The sequence below is a fragment of the Alosa sapidissima genome, chromosome 3, assembly GCF_018492685.1.
Source record: "Alosa sapidissima isolate fAloSap1 chromosome 3, fAloSap1.pri, whole genome shotgun sequence".
Classification (NCBI taxonomy): domain Eukaryota; kingdom Metazoa; phylum Chordata; class Actinopteri; order Clupeiformes; family Clupeidae; genus Alosa; species Alosa sapidissima.
In genome coordinates this window covers 39,260,539-39,279,178 of record NC_055959.1, presented here as the reverse complement: position 1 = coordinate 39,279,178, position 18,640 = coordinate 39,260,539, and the positions used below count along the sequence as shown (strand labels likewise).

Below are 18,640 nucleotides of genomic sequence, written 5' to 3'. Positions count from 1 at the left end.
TGAGTGGGTGACCCGTGACAATCAGATATGTGTGTGTGTGGATCTGTGTGTGTGTGTGTGTGTGTGTGGATCTGTGTGTGTGTGTGTGTGTGTGTAGGCATGTAACGGTATGAAATTTTAACCTCACGGTTATAGTAGGGATGTCCTGATCCGATATTTGGATTGGATCGGCCGCCGATATTAGCAAAAAATGTGGGATCGGCCTGCACGGGAAAATCCCGATCCGGTCTCCCGATCCAGTTTGTTTTCAAAACTCCGGTCCGTGTTTTCCAGCGCACCGATGTAGGTAATTCATTCCAGTTTTTTTCAGCTTTTCCCCCCCAAATCCGGTCCGCGTTTTTCAGCACACCTAGCGACCTGTCCAGCATCCCACTTGTCTGTGCATGTCCCACTAAGAATTTAAAGTTATCGAGCAAACATTTCATGTCAGAGTTGAATTAATATAGCCTAATGTTAACCGCGACCGCCCGCGAGACCCTCTTACTATTAAGGCTCTTATGCATGTTGCTGCTGACAGCTTTGCCTGTCTAACGAATGTAATCTTTGCGATTTAAGATTGTTTGTGTAATGTATAGGCACAGCACGCACTTTAATTTCCCTATTTTTACAATCGGCTAGCCTAACAAACGCATTTCATTTCAAAAAGCAACCTGGTCAATCGCTAACAACTAAGTGCACCTAGGCCTACAACTCTACACATCCAAAAGGGCAGAAGCTTCCAGTAGGCAATCATAACTTTTTTTACCGTTTAGTCTGTGCATCGGCGCAGCCTACGACGATGTGAATTAGTGACAGCTGTTGTCGCGGTAAACTTAAGATCCTGTCTCTAAATAGTGTAGATAGGCCTACTTGCTATGTTGCTTGATTTTCTGTAATAAATGCAGCCTGTAGCCTAGCTTACTTCAGCAAACACAGACCAGTTGTGGCATCAGTTTCGCTTTTAAAACGCAACAGTGAGAGGCTTTTTAGCGCAGTCTCACTTATCATTGATGAGCACAGGAGCAGGCTGACACCTGAGCATGTTGAAATGATCACCTTTGAGAAGAAGAATCTCCCCATCATGCTCAGACTGCAGCCAGGGCAAACAGTAGAAATTGAAGGGAGTATGGAGATGGAGCAGTAAAGTGTGGAGGAGATAGCAATACTGTAGAAGGCGTGACAGTTATTTGGGTTGTTATAGCCAATTCAGAGTGTGTGTGTGGTAATTTGACTATTTTCTACTCAGGTTTTGTGTGTGTTGCTTTTATAATTTTATATTGTTTACACTGATGGCTTTTTTAAGCCTTGGTTTACACTCTTGAGCAGAGCACTGATGCCAATTCAGTTTGTGTGGTTAATTGACTATTTGTTTTCTACTCAGCTTTTCTGTGTTTTGCTTTTTTTTTTATACAGTTTACAATATTGTTTGCACTGATGGCTTTTTAAGCCTTGGTTTACACTCTTGTTGTTCAAGAGCAGAGCACTGATGCCAATTCAGTTTGTGTGGTTAATTGACTATTTATTATTTTGTGTTTATTTAAACCTGTTAAGAATAAACAGGTCAGCTTCTCATTACCAACCACTGTGGATTATTCAAACTAACCTAATTAAGTTGGCTAGTTGTTCTTAAGAGTAAAACCCTTTTCAACATGAGTATAACAACAAAATAAGTACATATCTTTAATCTTTAATACATGCTTGGATCGGCCGGTATCGGTAGATGCTAAAAGCTACAATATCGGTATCGGATCGGAAGTGCAAAAAGCTGGATCGGGACATCCCTAGGTTATAGTGACTAAAATAATCACGGTTTTTGGTATTATTACGGTATTTTGAAAAGTGTGTTCAATATGTTCAGAAAGCACTGATAGGCCACAAGCTGAAATAGTTTCCACAAGTTTTACAGTGTTTACTATGTTACAAAAATCTTATCAAAAGTTAACCAGGGACGCTGGAACTCATTTTCATCTGGGGGTGCTCATAGTTGTTACTGAGTAGATGTGATTCCTTTGTTCTGGTGCATTTTAAGGTGGCCTATTGCTACTGGAGAAGGACATATTTTCATTCACATTCATAGGCCTACATTCTGACTGGCGAAACAAACTTAGTGGCTACATGATGCACTGTATGTATTGCGGTGAAAATGTTCCGCCTTTGAAAAGCAGGTGTAGCCTAATCCGAATCTCAGTTAAATCCATCCATCCATATCAGAATCAGTAGGGTACCAGTTTTGTTTCATTGTACCAGGCCTACTGTATGTCAAAAGCAGGCTCGGATGAAGCTGAGAAGGATTAAACACACGGTTTCCACACTGTGGTAATCAACCATGATAATTATGATGTTTGAAATGAAAACGGTAATTATTATCGTCAACATTTTTATTGCGGTTTACCATTATACCGGTAATCGTTACATCCCTATGTGTGTGTGGATCTGTATCTGTTTATGTGTGTGTGCGTGCGCACATGCGTTTCTTACAGTTTCTTTCAGGGTGTCCAGCTGCTCACAGCGCCCGCGACATCCCATAACTCCCTGGAGGTCGTCTCTGATGCGGCCCAGCTCCGCCTCCAACCGCCCCACTTGCTGCAGCAAAGCATCATGCTCCTCCTGGCCCACCCCCACACTGAGGAAGAGAAACCAGTGAGAAACTAGTGAGAAACCAGTGAGAAACTAGTGAGAAAACGAGGGAAAAAAACAGTGAGAAACAAGTGAGAAAACAGTGAGAAACGAGTGAGAAAACAGTGAGAAACGAGAGAGAAACGAGTGAGAAAACGAGTGAGGTTGAGGGAGACAGAAGGAGGGTCAAATAGTAAAGTACTGGACATGTACTTCAGTCTAGATATATTCTATTGAGTGGGTGGGTGAGGAAGTGAAAGCTTATTGGTTGAGGCCGATGTAAGGTGAGTGAGAGAGACCTGATTGGTTGAGGCTGATGTGAGGAGGGAGTAAGTGAAAACTGATTGGTTGAGGCTGATGTGAGGGGTGAGTTTGCAAAAGCTGATTGGTTGAGGCTGATGTGAGGGGTGAGTTTGCGAAAGCTGATTGGTTGAGGCTGATGTGAGGGGTGAGTTTGTGAAAGCTGATTGGTTGAGGCTGATGTGAGGGGTGAGTTTGTGAAAGCTGATTGGTTGAGGCTGATGTGAGGGGTGAGTTTGCGAAAGCTGATTGGTTGAGGCTGATGTGAGGGGTGAGTTTGTGAAAGCTGATTGGTTGAGGCTGATGTGAGGGGTGAGTTTGCGAAAGCTGATTGGTTGAGGCTGATGTGAGGGGTGAGTTTGCGAAAGCTGATTGGTTGAGGCTGATGTGAGGGGTGAGTTTGTGAAAGCTGATTGGTTGAGGGATCCCACCTGACTGGAGGAGGAGGGACGGCTGCTTCAGCTTCCTGATCCTTCTGCCCATGCTGCACCTCCTGCAGGACCAAACACACAAGGACGTCACAGTTATATGTATACCCACACACACACACACACACACAAACACACACACACACCCACACACACACACACACACACACACACACACACACACAAACACACACACAAACACACACACACACACACACACACACACACACACAGATAGACACACATACACACAGACAGACAGACACACATACACACAGGAACCCTGTTAACACACACACACACACACAGGAACCCTGTTAGCCCTTACCGAGGATGACACATTTATTTACACACACTAACTCAGTTAGTCATATGACAGGCCACATGCATGCGCACACACACACACACACACTGACTGATGGACACATACAATGACACAAACACACACACACACACACAGACTAATGTACACATACACTGACACACACACACACACACACACAGACTGATGGACACATACACTGACACAAACACACACACACAGACTGATGGACACATACACTGACACACACACACAGACTGATGGACACATACACTGACACACACACACACACACACACAGACCTCAGTCTTGGCAGCCAGTGCCTGCAGCAGGATCTCCAGTTCAGCTAGGCGAGTCTTGTGAGCCTTCTGCTCCACCACATACTGCTCCTGAGACTGAGAGAGAGGGAGAGAGAGAGAGGGCGAGAGAGAGAGAGAGAGAGAGAGAGCGAGAGAGGAGAGAGAGGGGGGGGCATAAAATGTTAATTTGAGCTGTTACATCTCCTGGTTCCATTATTTGTATCTAAAGTCTTTCAGATGAGACTGTATTTCCCTGTCTCACACATACACACACAGCAGTCTCTCTCTCTCTCTCGCTCACACACACACACACACACACACACACACACACACACACACAAACACACTCTCTCTCTCTCTCTCACACACACACACAAACACTCTCTCTCTCTCACACACACACACAAAGTAAAGGCTCAAAACAACACAGCACACTTAACATACCCCACAAACCCCTCTTTCTCCCGTGTCCACCAATCCCATCCTCGTCCCCCCTCACCGCTACTCTCTGATTGGCCCGCTGCTCCAATCCCACCCTCACCTCTGCTCTCTGATTGGCCCGCTGCTCCAATCCCACCCTCTCCCCCCCCTCACCTCTGCTCTCTGATTGGCCTGCCGCTCCAGGTGGGCTCTGAGCGCGCTCAGCTTGTCCTCCAGCAGGCCGGACACCCAGAGGCCGAGCGTGTGGCGGTCAGTGGCCGTGCGCAGCTGCTCCTCCAGGCTCCGGTAGAGGCCCAGCGCCTCGCCATGCTGCTCCTCCTGCTGCCGCTCCCCCTGCTGGACACTCTGCCACAGTGCGGCCACGCGCCCCTCCAGCAGGGACAGGCGCTCGGCGTCCGCAGCCAGAGCCGCCAGCAAACGAGCCTCAGCCTCGGACTGCTGAGAGAGGGACACAGAGAGAGACAGAGAGAAAGAGAGGGAAGAGAGAGGGAGGGAGGGAGAGAGGGGAGAGAGGGAGAGAGGGAAGAGAGAGAGAGAGGGAGAGAGAGAGGGGAGAGAGAGAGAGGGAGGGAGGGAGAGAGGGGAGAGAGAGAGAGAGAGAGAGGGAGGGAGAGAGGAAGAGAGAGAGAGAGAGGGAGGGAGAGGGGGAGAGAGAGAGGGAGGGAGAGAGAGAGAGAGAGAGAGAGAGAGAGAGAGGGGAGAGAGGGAGGGAGGGAGAGAGAGAGGGAGGGAGAGAGAGGGAAAGACAGAGAGAGACAGAGAGAGAGAGAGAGAGAGAGAGAGAGAGAGAGGGAGGGAGAGAGGGAAGAGAGAGAGAGAGAGAGAGAGGGAGGGAGAGAGGAAGAGAGAGAGAGAATTGAATTGAATTTTCAAAAACTCTTTATTACAATCTTAAAAATACATCAAGATCAACTTGACACTATACTCAAAAAGTAAAAGTTAGGAAAGTTAAATAAAGTAATGTGCAATCTGTAGCTTATCATTCTCAACAATACACATCACGCTGTTGTAGCACCATTTTTCCTCAAAAACATCAAGAATTTTCATAGATTTATAAAAATGAAAATCAATCAACATACGACACCTTACAAGAATAGAAAACACCATTAGGATATCAACATCTACATCCTGCTCAACTTTCCTTTTACGACTAACATATATCGCCATCTTTGCTTGCCCAAGCAGAAAGTTTAGGAGCTGACACTTGAAGCGATGCTTTTGTACATATTTAAAACCAAAAATGAAAATCTCCGAAGAGAAACTTTCATCAAACTTAAAGAAAAGTGCCATCAAAACAGCAAAAAGAGGTCTGAGCCTCTGGCAGTGCATAAAGGCATGGAATACAGTCTCCCTTACAGAACAAAAAGGGCACCCCTGATCAACCATTGGATTTAAAACAGAAATAAAAGCATTCACTGCTATTGCACCATGCAGAATACGCCATTGTAGATCGCCAGCTTTTTTAGTTAATGGTGACTTGTACAACGCACGCCATTGTGGTTTGACATCATTTTCAACCTGCAACACTTCACGCCAGGGTGTATCCACCCTCTTGTCCAGAGACCTTTTATTTAGGGAGAGAACACACAGTTTGTACAATGATTTACTAGTTGCAGCTGTAGGACCCAGGAAAACTAAACTATCTGGGAGTAAGAAGCAACCAGTGCAACCTGTTAAATCTGGAAGTAGAGTAAGTCTGGGAAAGGGGTCATGGCAGTCAGGACTACACTCCCCCCCAAAATAATCTCCAAGCAATTGCATCTCCTCCCCAGTTAGGAGAGACCGCCATTTCCCAAGTAGCTGATCAACTATCCTAATGGACTTCACACCTAAGTGCTGAGCTAAAGTATGGCTATTACTGATATCAGGACCAGCAAACTCTACTAGATCCCCAAGGGTTGTAACTCCAGAGCTGATAAGCTTAGAAGTAGGTACCAGGGACAAGTCCTGACTCACATCAAGAACCGAACCATGAATCAGAGGCTCCTTTAACAACCAGAATAATGAGCTTGTCTGTCGTGGGCGTTGAATTATAAACAGAGACCAGACTTTGAACAGATTCTTATAAAATGCAGGAAGTAAATTAAAATTCATTCTATTTGGATTAAACCAGAACAAAGACCTATCTAAGCCCAACCCTTCAAAAAGTTGTAAAATACAACAGGCTGCAGCTTTCCAGCTTGAGTCCAGTGATCCTGTGAGAAGACGCTGTACAAACTGCAGACGGAAGGCAGCAGTTCGACTCTGTAGATGAATAAGTCCATGTCCACCATCCTCCTTAGGCAGATATAAAACACTCTGAGGTACCCAGTGTAGATTGTCCCAGAAAAAATCAACCAGGACTGACTGAATCTTCGGTAGCAGGTTTGAAGGAGGATCCACACAAGCCAGCCGATGCCAAAGAGAGGATGCAACCAGGTTGTTAATAATGAGAACACGCCCCCTGTACGAAGTAATACTGAAAAGAAATTTCCATTTCTCTAGACGACCTTTAACTTTTTCAATTACCCCATCAAAATTCTTTTGAATAAAAGCATCATCACCTAAGAAAACACCCAGGTATTTAAAACCACCCCTATTCCAAACTAAGCCATCAGGCAGACCAGGTTCGCCACTCACCCAACTCCCAACCAGCAAGGCTATGCTTTTTGACCAATTTACCTTTGCTGAAGAAACAACCTTAAATTCATTGCAAATTTTTAAAAGCGTGTCAACATCTCTCTGGCCATTAACAAGGACAGCCACATCGTCAGCATAAGCTGACAATTTAAAAACATCATCACAGTTAGGGATTTTCACTCCAACAATCTCCTTCCTCAACCTTACAAGGAAAGGTTCAATAGCCAGACTATACAGCATGCCCGACAAGGGACATCCTTGACGGACACCTCTGTATACCTTAAAAGGAGCGCACAAGTCACCATTAACCTTGAGAATACTTTCAATGTCACAATACAATGCTTTGATCATTCGAATAAAATTGGGGCTGAAACCAAAGGCTGACAAGGTATTCCACAAATAATTATGCTCAACCCTATCAAATGCCTTTTCTTGGTCAATTGAAACCACACCAAAATCCAGATTGAAGTATTTGCCAATATAGAAGACATCTCTGATGAAGGAAACATTGTTGTGAATCAATCTGCCTGGCACACAGTAGGTCTGGTCAGGGTGGATTACCTGCTCCAAAACCTCCCCAAGTCTATTTGCTAAAACTTTAGACAGCAGTTTGTATTCAGAGCAGAGGACTGACACCGGCCTCCAGGACCTTATATCTGTCAGGTCTCCCTTTTTTGGCAGTAAAGTGAGCACTGCTCTACGGCAGCTCAGTGGCAGCACCCCTCTGGTGATGCTGTCTCTCAGAACAGCAAGCACATCTGTGCCCAACTCTGGCCAAAAGGACTTATAAAAGTCTACTGGCAGGCCATCCACCCCAGGTGCTTTGCCACTCTCCATACTGTGGAGGGCTCTCTCCAGCTCCTCTAGGGTCAACACCCTTCCAAGGGCTGTGTTTGCCTCTTCAGATACCTTAGGTAGGTCACAAAGAAAAGCCTTGTCAGTCGCCTGATCTTGTGGATTTTCGCTGTTATAAAGCTCCTTATAAAAATGTACTGCTCTATTGCGTATTTCTGGAGAATTAGAAAGGATTCTCCCATCTTCAGACCTCAAAGCATGAATGAACTTCCTCTGTCCATTCTTTACCTCCAAGTTAAAAAAGAATTTTGATGGTACATCCATCAGCTCCACACTCTGGAAGCGGGACCTGACCAGAGCTCCCTGTGCCCTCAAACCTAAAAAGTCAGCCAATGTTTTCTTTTTTGAGTTAAGAATTTCAGTGGGTGCCTGATCACCCGTTTGTTCTGCCAGATTTTGAAGTTCGATTATTTCCTCCTCTATTTTTTTCATTGAGAGTGTTATGTTCCTTGTGACATTGGCTGTATACTCCTGGCAGAGTTGTTTTATTTGTACCTTGGCACAATCCCACCATTGCTGCAAAGACTTATAACAGGATTTCGTGGTTCTAAATTCCTTCCAGAAAAAAAGGAAGACTTCTCTAAAATGGCCATCAGCCAACAAATTGGTATTAAAGTGCCAGTAGGCACTTTTTGGTTTTACAAATTCTAGAAATAAAGAACAGAAAACCAAACTATGGTCAGAAAAGCCAACTGGAATTATTGAACATTTCCTGAATAGACTACGCTGATGTTTGAAACCATAAAACCTGTCAAGTCTTGCAAGAGACAAACAATTATTATATGAGTGTGCCCAAGTATATTGCTTCTGTTCACCATGAAAGTTCCTCCAAATATCACTAAGATCATTGGACTTCATAATCTCTACAAGCCGTCTACGAGAGGGCATGTGCGGCTCGACATGATTTCTGTCAAAATTTTGTGCAGTACAATTGAAATCTCCTCCAAGGATAAGAATATCCTCTGAACAGCAATTTTTTATAACATTTCCAACAGTATTTAAAAACAGCATTCTATCTGTTGCCAGTGTAGGAGCATAAATGCAAATAAACACAAAAAAACGATTTTCAAACTGGGCTCTGACCTTTAAAAGTCTTCCCTCTATAACTTCATCAACATCAAAAGTGATGGGAATAAAGGACTTAGAAAACAGAACTGCAACCCCACCACTAGTAGAAGTACCATGACTAAGTATGGACAGACCATCAAACTCCTGAGCCCAAGCAGCTGCATTAGACGCATCACTGTGCGTTTCTTGCATAAAGAGAACATCAAACTTATTCTGTCTGATTGTTTCAAACACAGAGAGCCTCTTAATTTTTTCTCTTGCGCCATTTACATTTAAAGAAGCAACACGAAATTCACCCATCATTATAAAGAAAAAATAAAAAAATAAATATAGACATATGCAATCAGCCATCCTAGGACACAAAGTGGAAATTGTTTTTAACATTTGTCATCGTTGGCATTCAGTAGAACATTGAGTTTTGTGAGAATCTTTTTTAGACGAAATCCTTCTTGATCAGTGATGCTACCATCACGCATAAATGCTCGTGATTTGTTCATAAACTGTTCAATGTCAGGAAAAAATTCGTCTACCCGGACCTTCCTAGAATGTTTTGTGTCCTTAAGGAATTTCTTTATATCCTCCACTCTATAATTGCGAGTGCGATAGCCGCTTAGTCGCAAGCTGCAGGTTACACTACAGTCAGAGAGATCACTTTCACTCTCATTATCAGTCAATTCTATATGAGCGCGTCCCCCTTTATTCTTTATAATGCGCTTTCTTTTTCCTTTATTCGACGGTGCTTTAAACACATTATTGTCCTCCTCCAACACGGAGGTTTCCATGTCTTCCATAGCGACGGAAACCTCCCCATTAATGACATCATCATTGCTCCCTTGACAGTTCTGAGAATCAGTGATAGTCTCCCCCAAAAGTGCGGAAAGATCCTCCCCATCAGCCGATCTAACATCGTGATTTTCCCCGTGCCCTTGGACTGAATTTAACGTTAAATCAGGAGTTTGGCTCTCCGGCCCACTAGCAGAGGCAGCAGCCTCCTCCTCATTATTTGCACCAAAGTTAACATTAGGTTCGTTGTTGGTCTCTTTAGACGTTCCCTCTGCCACATCACCCCTAGACTCATTGCTATTTTCACTGTTTCCACTATTATTCGTGTCATCCTTTTTATCAGGACACGCGCGCACGAGATGCCCCGATTGTCCACAACCAAAACATTTCATAATGCTAGTTGTTGCATAAATCACATAATTAAAGTTATCCACAGTCACATTAATTGTCAAGTCCAATTCATCATTGTTATTCTTAAGGATCATGTACACGAAACGCCTGAAGGACACTATATGTTTCAACAACGGAGATTTACTCGCAATCGGGATTTTTTTAATTGTTGAGACCACTTTGCCATAGCGCGACAGTGTTTGTCCTAGAATCTCATCAGAAATGAATGGGGGGACATTAGACAAAATGACTTTCTTGGAAGGCGTAGAAAGAGGGGCAACAGAGGTAAAAACGCCATCTATCACCACGCCATTCTCCGTCAGCTGATTGGCAAACTCAATTGATTTTAAGAAAAGCACAATCGCGTTGTTCATGCGAGATGCTGATACGATATTCTCATGACCAACAATTTCTCCGGCAGCCAAACTACAATCCTCAACACTGGCTGCCGATGCTATTTTAACAGCATGACGCCGAGTTAGTTGACCAAAAATCTCTGCCATGATTCCAGCACAAGACTGGAGGCAGTCGCTTTAGGGGAAAACCCCCTGTTTATTGCCAGAAAACTAAACCAAGCAAAAACCTTTAGTACTCCAGCAGAAAGTAATAGATAGAAAGAAAGAAAATAGAAGTAAAGTGAGAAATAGAGATTTAAACAGAACACTCGTTCGCGGTACAGCGACCGAAACACCATCCACTCACCACTGACTCCGCCCACTCACACCAACCATGCGCAGAGAGAGAGAGAGAGAGGGAGAGAGAGAGGGAGGGAGAGAGGGAGAGGGAGGGAGAAAGAGGGAGAGAGAGAGAGGGAGTTAGATAGATGTAATATTGTATATGGTAATATTCAGTGAGAATAAGAGGGAGGAAGAGATATAAGTGAAATGGGCCGAGTCAGCTGGAGCACAAGTGCATGGTCATATTCTTCCACCCTGACTGAGTTGAAATAGCAGATAGTAGAGCCTGCTACTATAACAGTCATCCCTTATAAGCATTGTGCATGTATGTGTGTGTGTGTGTCTGTGTGTGTGTGTGTGATATGTGTTGTGTGTGTGTGTGATATGTGTGTGATATGTGTGTGTGAGTGTATGTGTGTGATATGTGATGTATGTAAGTAAGTATATATACTTTTTTGATCCCGTGAGGGAAATTTGGTCTCTGCATTTAACCCAATCAGTGAATTAGTGAAACACAAACAGCACACAGTGAACACACACTAATCCCGACGCAGTGAGCTGCCTGCTACAATGGCGGCTCTCGGGGAGCAGTGAGGGGTTAGGTGCCTTGCTCAAAGGCACTTCAGCCGCAGCCCACTGGTCGGGGCTCGAACCGGCAACCCTCCGGTTACAAGTCCAGAGTGCTAACCAGTGGGCCACGGCTGCCCCACAGCATGTGTGTGTGTGTGTGCGTGCGTGTGTGTGTGTGATATGTGATGTGTGTGCGTTTGTGCGTGCGTGCGTGCGTGAGTGTGTGTGATATGTGATGTTTGTGCGTGCGTGCGTGTGTGTGTGTGTGTGTGTGTGTAGGGTTCCTACCTGTTGGACGGAGGGTGTAGCGGGTGTGGGGCTGGAGATGGGGGGTAGTGGGGGGGCCTGCTCCATGGGGGCGTCCGCGGCGGGGAACAGTGAGGAGGAGGGCAGCAGGGAGTAGAGAGACTCCGAGCTCCACTCCGTCAGGTTGACCACAGGCAGCAGGCCCAACAGGCTGGACGGACCCAGGTACCACAGACCTGCACAGAGAGAGAGAGAGAGAGAGAGAGAGAGAGAGAGAGAGAGAGAGAGAGAGAGAGAGAGAGAGAGAGAGAATTGCATTTTTAAAAACTCTTTATTACAATCTTAAAAATACATCAAGATCAACTTGACACTGTACTCAAAAAGTAAAAGTTAGGAAAGTTAATTTAAGTAATGTGCAATCTGTAGCTTGTCATTCTCAACAACACACATCACGCTGTTGTAGCACCATTTTTCCTCAAAAACATCAAGAATCTTCATAGATTTATAAAAATGAAAATCAATCAACATACGACACCTTACAATAATAGAAAACACCATTAGAATATCAACATCTACATCCTGCTCAACTTTCCTTTTACGACTAACATATATCGCCATCTTTGCTTGCCCTTGCAGAAAGTTTAGGAGCTGACACTTGAAGTGATGCTTTTGTACATATTTAAAACCAAAAATGAAAATCTCCGAAGAGAAACTTTCATCAAACTTAAAGTGTGCATAAGTGGCATGGCAGTGCATAAAGGCATGGAATACAGTCTCCCTTACAGAACAAAAAGGGCACCCCTGATCAACCATTGGATTTAAAACAGAAATCAAAGCATTCACTGCTATTGCACCATGCAGAATACGCCATTGTAGATCGCCAGCATTTTAGTTAATGGTGACTTGTACAACGCTCGCCATTGTGGTTTCACATCATTTTCAACCTGCAGAACTTCACGCCAGAGTGTATCCACCCTCTTGTCCAGAGACCTTTTATTTAGGGAGAGAACACACAGTTTATACAATGATTTACTAGTTACAGCTACAGTTACAGAACCCAGGAAAACTAAACTATCTTGGCGTAAGTAGCAACCAGTGCAACCTGTTAAATCTGGAAGTAGAGTAAGGGCTAGTCCACACGCACGAAACCGATCTTTTTTTCCTCCGTCTTCCCTGAAACCGCATCAAGAATATTTGCGTCCAAACGGATCCATCTCAACACGACTCAACACGTTACTTCATACCCCAGGCCTATAGGTGGCACTGTTTCTTTACAGAAATTGACCAAAGTTTGTGCTTTACAAACAGACAGAATAAGCTATGACAAAATGGCTAGTGCAAGGAAACCAGAATTGTTTGTGTGGACTGATGGTGAACTGTCAACTGTAGTCAACTGTAAAACTAAAGCAACTTTATTTTACGGTTTGTGAAGGGTGCAGTCCTGTCCTTTATTTGGCTAACGCAGGTAGGCCTACTAATCACCTTTACTTTCTTTGGTTGTAGGATAGTCCGTGATTCACATTAGTTTTGGCTATCACCGCAATTAGGCTACTAAACGCAAGGCTTACCCAAGTTCTAGGCTATTCTGTCACCACATTTATAATATTGCTATAAAACCTTTGTTAGTAACAATACGTTTGCCTGCATCAAATCAAATCGCGCATTTGCATTCAGTGTGCAACCAGCTTAACGTGAGTTCTAAGCGTCTTTGTATGCTTATATCTGATTTCACTCGACTGTGAATGCATGTATATATGTTGTAAGACATAAAAAATAAATGAATGACACTGGCACTACACACAAATTAATGTAGCCTAAACTTACACCGCACTTTCCTAATAACTTAAGTTCTCTCGCGTCACTGACAGTAGCTAGAATGCATTAAAAAACACCGGGTCCACAGTCCACCAAGTCATAAGCTATCGGCGCTGCGCAGCACCAGTTTATCTTACGGATTGTAATCGTAGGTAATGTCATGTATGAAAACTAGTATTGTTAGGCAATACTATAAGTGCAAGTCCAGGGCAGCTGAGGTGTGGCGATGACATCATCGATATGCAAGCAGGATGTGCGGTTTCGCTGTCTAAATGAATTCAAACGGGCTACGGTTTCAGATTTCTCCACTCTGGGACCAGGTTTCAGAAAACTGCGGTTTCGGGCAGTGCGTTTACAGGATTCGTTTGGACGCTCGGCCAAGACGAAGCAAAACCTCTGCGTTTAACCTAAAAAGCGTCTCCGTGTGGACGGGCCCTTAGTCTGGGAAAGGGGTCATGGCAGTCAGGACTACACTCCCCCCCCAAAATAATCTCCAAGCAATTGCATCTCCTCCACAGTTAGGAGAGACCGCCATTTCCCAAGTAGCTGATCAACTATCCTAATGGACTTCACACCTAAGTGTTGAGCTAAAGTATGGCTATTACTGAAATCAGGACCAGCAAACACTACTAGATCCCCAAGGGTTATAACTCCAGAGCTGATAGGCTTAGAAGTAGGTACCAGGGACAAATCCTGACTCACATCAAGAACAGAACCATGAATCAGAGGGTCCTTCAACAACCAGAATAATGAGCTTGTCTGTCGTGGGCGTTGTATTATAAAAAGAGACCAGACTTTAAACAGATTCTTATAAAATGCAGGAAGCTAATTAAGATTCATTCTATTTGGATTAAACCAGAAGAAAGACCTATCTAAGCCCAACTCTTCAAAAAGTTGTAAAATACAACAGGCTGCAGCTTTCCAGCTTGAGTCCAGTGATCCTGTGAGAAGACGCTGCACAAACTGCAGACGGAAGGCAGCAGTTCGACTCTGTAGATGAATCAGTCCATGTCCACCATCCTCCTTAGGCATTTATAAAACACTCTGAGGTACCCAGTGTAGATTATCCCAGAAAAAATCAACCAGGACTGACTGAATCTTCGGTAGCATGTTTGAAGGAGGGTCCACACAAGCCAGCCGATGCCAAAGAGAGGATGCAACCAGGTTGTTAATAATAAGAACACGCCCCCTGTATGAAGTAATACTGAAAAGAAATGTCCATTTCTCTAGACGACCTTTAACTTTTTCAATTACCCCCTCAAAATTCTTTTGAATAAAAACATCACCACCTAAGAAAGCACCCAGGTATTTAAACCTGTGGCGGAGCTAAGCGGAACGAAATTCATCTGGCGAGGGTCAGGTTAATTTAAACCCACCCCTATTCCAAACTAAGCCATCAGGCAGACCAGGTTCGCCAATCACCCAACTCCCAACCAGCAAGGCTATGCTTTTTGACCAATTTACCTTTGCTGAAGAAACAACCTTAAATTCATTGCAAATTTTTAAAAGTGTGTCAACATCTCTCTGGCCATTAACAAGGACAGCCACATCATCAGCATAAGCTGCCAATTTAAAAACATCATCACAGTTAGGCATTTTCACTCCAACAATCTCCTTCCTCAACCTTACAAGGAAAGGTTCAATAGCCAGACTATACAGCATGCCCGACAAAGGACATCTCTTCGAATAAAATTGGGGCTGAAACCAAAGGCTGACAAAGTATTCCACAAATAATTATGCTCAACCTTATCAAATGCCTTTTCTTGGTCAATTGAAACCACACCAAAATCCAGATTGAACTATTTGCTAATATAAAAAACATCTCTAATGAAGGAAACATTGTTATGAATCAATCTGCCTGGCACACAGTAGGTCTGGTCAGGGTGGATTACCTGCTCCAAAACCTCCCCAAGTCTATTTGCTAAAACTTTAGACAGCAGTTTGTATTCAGAGCAGAGGACTGACACCGGCCTCCAGGACCTTATATCTGTCAGGTCTCCCTTTTTTGGCAATAAAGTGAGCACTGCTCTACGGCAGCTCAGTGGCAGCACCCCTCTGGTGATGCTGTCTCTCAGAACAGCAAGCACATCTGTGCCCAACTCTGGCCAAAAGGACTTATAAAAGTCTACTGGCAGGCCATCCACCCCAGGCGCTTTGCCACTCTCCATACTGTGGAGGGCTCTCTCCAGCTCCTCTAGGGTCAACACCCTTCCAAGGGCTGTTTGCCTCTTCAGATACCTTAGGTAGGTCACAAAGAAAAGCCTCGTCAGTCGCCTGATCACTAAGATCATTGGACTTCATAATCTCTACAAGCCGTCTACGAGAGGGCATGTGCGGCTCAACATGATTTCTGTCAATATTTTGTGCAGTACAATTGAAATCTCCTCCAAGGATAAGAATATCCTCTAAACAGCAATTTTTTATAACATTTCCAATAGTATTTAAAAACAGCATTCTGTCTGTTGCCAGTGTAGGAGCATAAATGCAAATAAACACAAACTGGGCTCTGACCTTTAAAAGTCTTCCCTCTATAACTTCTTCAACATCAAAAGTGATGGGAATAAAGGACTTAGAAAACAGAACTGCAACCCCACCACTATTAGAAGTACCATGACTAAGTATGGACAGACCATCAAACTCCTGAGCCCAAGCAGCTGCATTAGACGCATCACTGTGCGTTTCTTGCATAAAGAGAACATCAAACTTATTCTGTCTGATTGTTTCAAAAACAGAGAGCCTCTTAATTTTTTCTCTTGCGCCATTTACATTTAAAGAAGCAACACGAAATTCACCCATCATTATAAAGAAAAAATAAAAGACTAAATATGGACCTATGCAATCAGCCATCCTAGGACACAAGTGGAAAGGGTTTTTAACATTTGTCATCTTTGGCATTCAGTAGAACATTGAGTTTTGTGAGAATCTTTTTTAGACGAAAATCCTCTTGATCAGTGATGCTACCATCACGCATAAATGCTCGTGATTTGCTCATAACCTGTTCAATGTCAGGAAAAAAAATTGTCTACCCGGACCTTCCTAGAATGTTTTGTATCCTTAAGGAATTTCTTTATATCCTCCACTCTATAATTCACTTTCACTCTCATTATCAGTCAATTCTATATGAGCGCGTCCCCCTTTGTTCTTTTTAACGCGCTTTCTTTTTCCTTTATTAGACACATTATCGTCCTCCTCCAACACGGAGGTTTCCATGTCTTCTATAGCGACGGAAACCTCCTCCCCATTAATGGCATCATCATTGCTCCCCTGACAGTTCTGAGAATCAGTGATAGTCTCCCCCAAAAGTGTGGAAAGATCCTCCCCATCAGCCGATCTAACATCGTGATTTTCCCCGTGCACTTGGAATGAATTTAAAGTTATATCAGGAGTTTGGCTCTCCGGCCCACTAGCAGAGGCAGCAGCCTCCTCCTCATTAGTTGCACCAATGTTAACATTAGGTTCGTTGGTCTCTTTAGACGCTCCCTCTGCCACATCACCCCTAGACTCATTGCTATTTTCACTTTTTCCACTATTATTCGTGTCATCCTTTTTATCAGGACACGTGCGCACAAGATGCCCCGATTGTCCGCAACCAAAACATTTCATAACGCTAGTTGTTGCATAAATTAAAGTTATCCACAGTCACATTCATTGTCAAGTCCAATTCATCATTGTTATTCTTAAGGATCATGTACACGAGACGCCTGAAGGACACTATATGTTTCAACAACGGAGATTTACTCGCAATCGGAATTTTCTTAATTGTTGAGACCACTTTGCCATAGCGCGACAGTGTTTGTCCTAGAATCTCATCAGAAATGAATGGGGGGACATTAGACGAAATGACTTTCTTGGAAGGCGTAGAAAGAGGGGCAACAGAGGTAAAAACGCCATCTATCACCACGCCATTCTCCGTCAGCTGATTGGCAAACTCAATTGACTTTAAGAAAAGCACAATCGCGTTGTTCATGCGAGATGCTGATACGATATTCTCATGACCAACAATTTCTTCGGCAGCCAAACTACAATCCTCAACACTGGCTGCCGATGCTATTTTGAACAGCATGACGCCGAGTTAGTTGACCAAAAATCTCTGCCATGATTCCAGCACAAGACTGGAGGCAGTCGCTTTAGGGGAAAAGCCCCTGTTTATTGTCAGCAAAGACAAAAGCAAAAATCTTTAGTACTCCAGCAGAAAGTAATAGATAGACAGAAAGGAAAAATAAATAAAGTCAGAAATAGAGATTTAAACAGAACACTCGTTCGCGGTACTGCGTCCAAACCACCATCCACTCACCACTGACTCCGCCCACTCACACCAACCATGCACACAGAGAGCACAGAGAGAGAGAGACAGAGAGAGAGAGAGAGAGGGGGAGAGAGAGAGGAAGAGGGAGGGTTGGATGTGGAAAGAGAGGAGATGAGCAAAAGAAGAATGACAACAAAGCATTAAAAAAGAGTTAAATGCACATTTTATTTGATTTATTTATGAAAAATATGCCATGCGTTCTGTTTTGAGTTTGTGTGTGTGTGTGTGTGTGTGGTTGGGATGATGTTCCTTTGTGTGTGGCATTTTACAGGCCAACACAAGAGCTTGCACTCGGCCCCAAGAGTGGAGGCAAAGTCATGCAGATAAGTAAGTGTGAAGTGTGTGAGAGAGAAAGAGAGAGAATGAAAGAAAGTGTGTGTGTGAGAGAGAGAGAGAGAGAGAAATAGAAAAAGAGAGAGAGAGAGAGAGAAATAGAAAAAGAGAGAGAGAGAGAGAGAGAGATACCACCTAGACTGAGAGAATGCTGTGGGACAGAATGAGAAGCCAGTTCATCTCCTCTGAGAACTGTAGACGTGTCACTCAGTCTGCCCAATCTGTGTGTATGTGTGTGTGTGTGTGTGTGTGTGTGTGTGTGTGTGCGCGTGTGTGTGTGTGTGTGTGTGCGTGTGTGTGTGTCAGCACTGAGAGAGTGAGCCCAATCAGATGTCAATCCCAGAAGAACATTATCACTCAGGATGCATGTGCTGGTTAGACGTGCTGGTTCTGCCTTTATACTTCTTTGGGGAGTAGAAGTGTGTGTGTGTGTGTGTGTGTGTGCGCGTGCGTGTGTGTGTGTGTGTGTGGGTGTGTGCTAACTAGGTTATGTTGGTCACACACAGACACTCACCCAGAAGTAGCAGGAAGGCCAGCAGAAACGGCAAGAGCTTCCATAGTTTGGGCAGGCACCTGAGAAACACAAACACATC

The 18,640-nt window shown here is 44.0% G+C and overlaps 1 protein-coding gene across 8 annotated transcripts in view; it reads right to left on the bottom strand.

Annotated features, from left to right (window-relative positions):
* Positions 1-18,640, bottom strand: part of sun1 (Sad1 and UNC84 domain containing 1) — a 63,962-nt gene that overhangs the window by 6,869 nt on the left and 38,453 nt on the right. For 7 of the 8 annotated variants that reach the window (XM_042086727.1, XM_042086730.1, XM_042086726.1 and 4 more), the window contains 6 exons: positions 18,562-18,620; positions 11,636-11,829; positions 4,539-4,823; positions 3,948-4,040; positions 3,327-3,388; positions 2,458-2,602 (listed from right to left, as the gene is read on the bottom strand). In XM_042086727.1, the coding sequence (XP_041942661.1) occupies positions 2,458-2,602; positions 3,327-3,388; positions 3,948-4,040; positions 4,539-4,823; positions 11,636-11,829; positions 18,562-18,620 (838 nt within the window). The remainder of the gene's footprint in view (positions 1-2,457; positions 2,603-3,326; positions 3,389-3,947; positions 4,041-4,538; positions 4,824-11,635; positions 11,830-18,561; positions 18,621-18,640) is intronic. The other variant, XM_042086725.1, reaches the window with a different exon arrangement.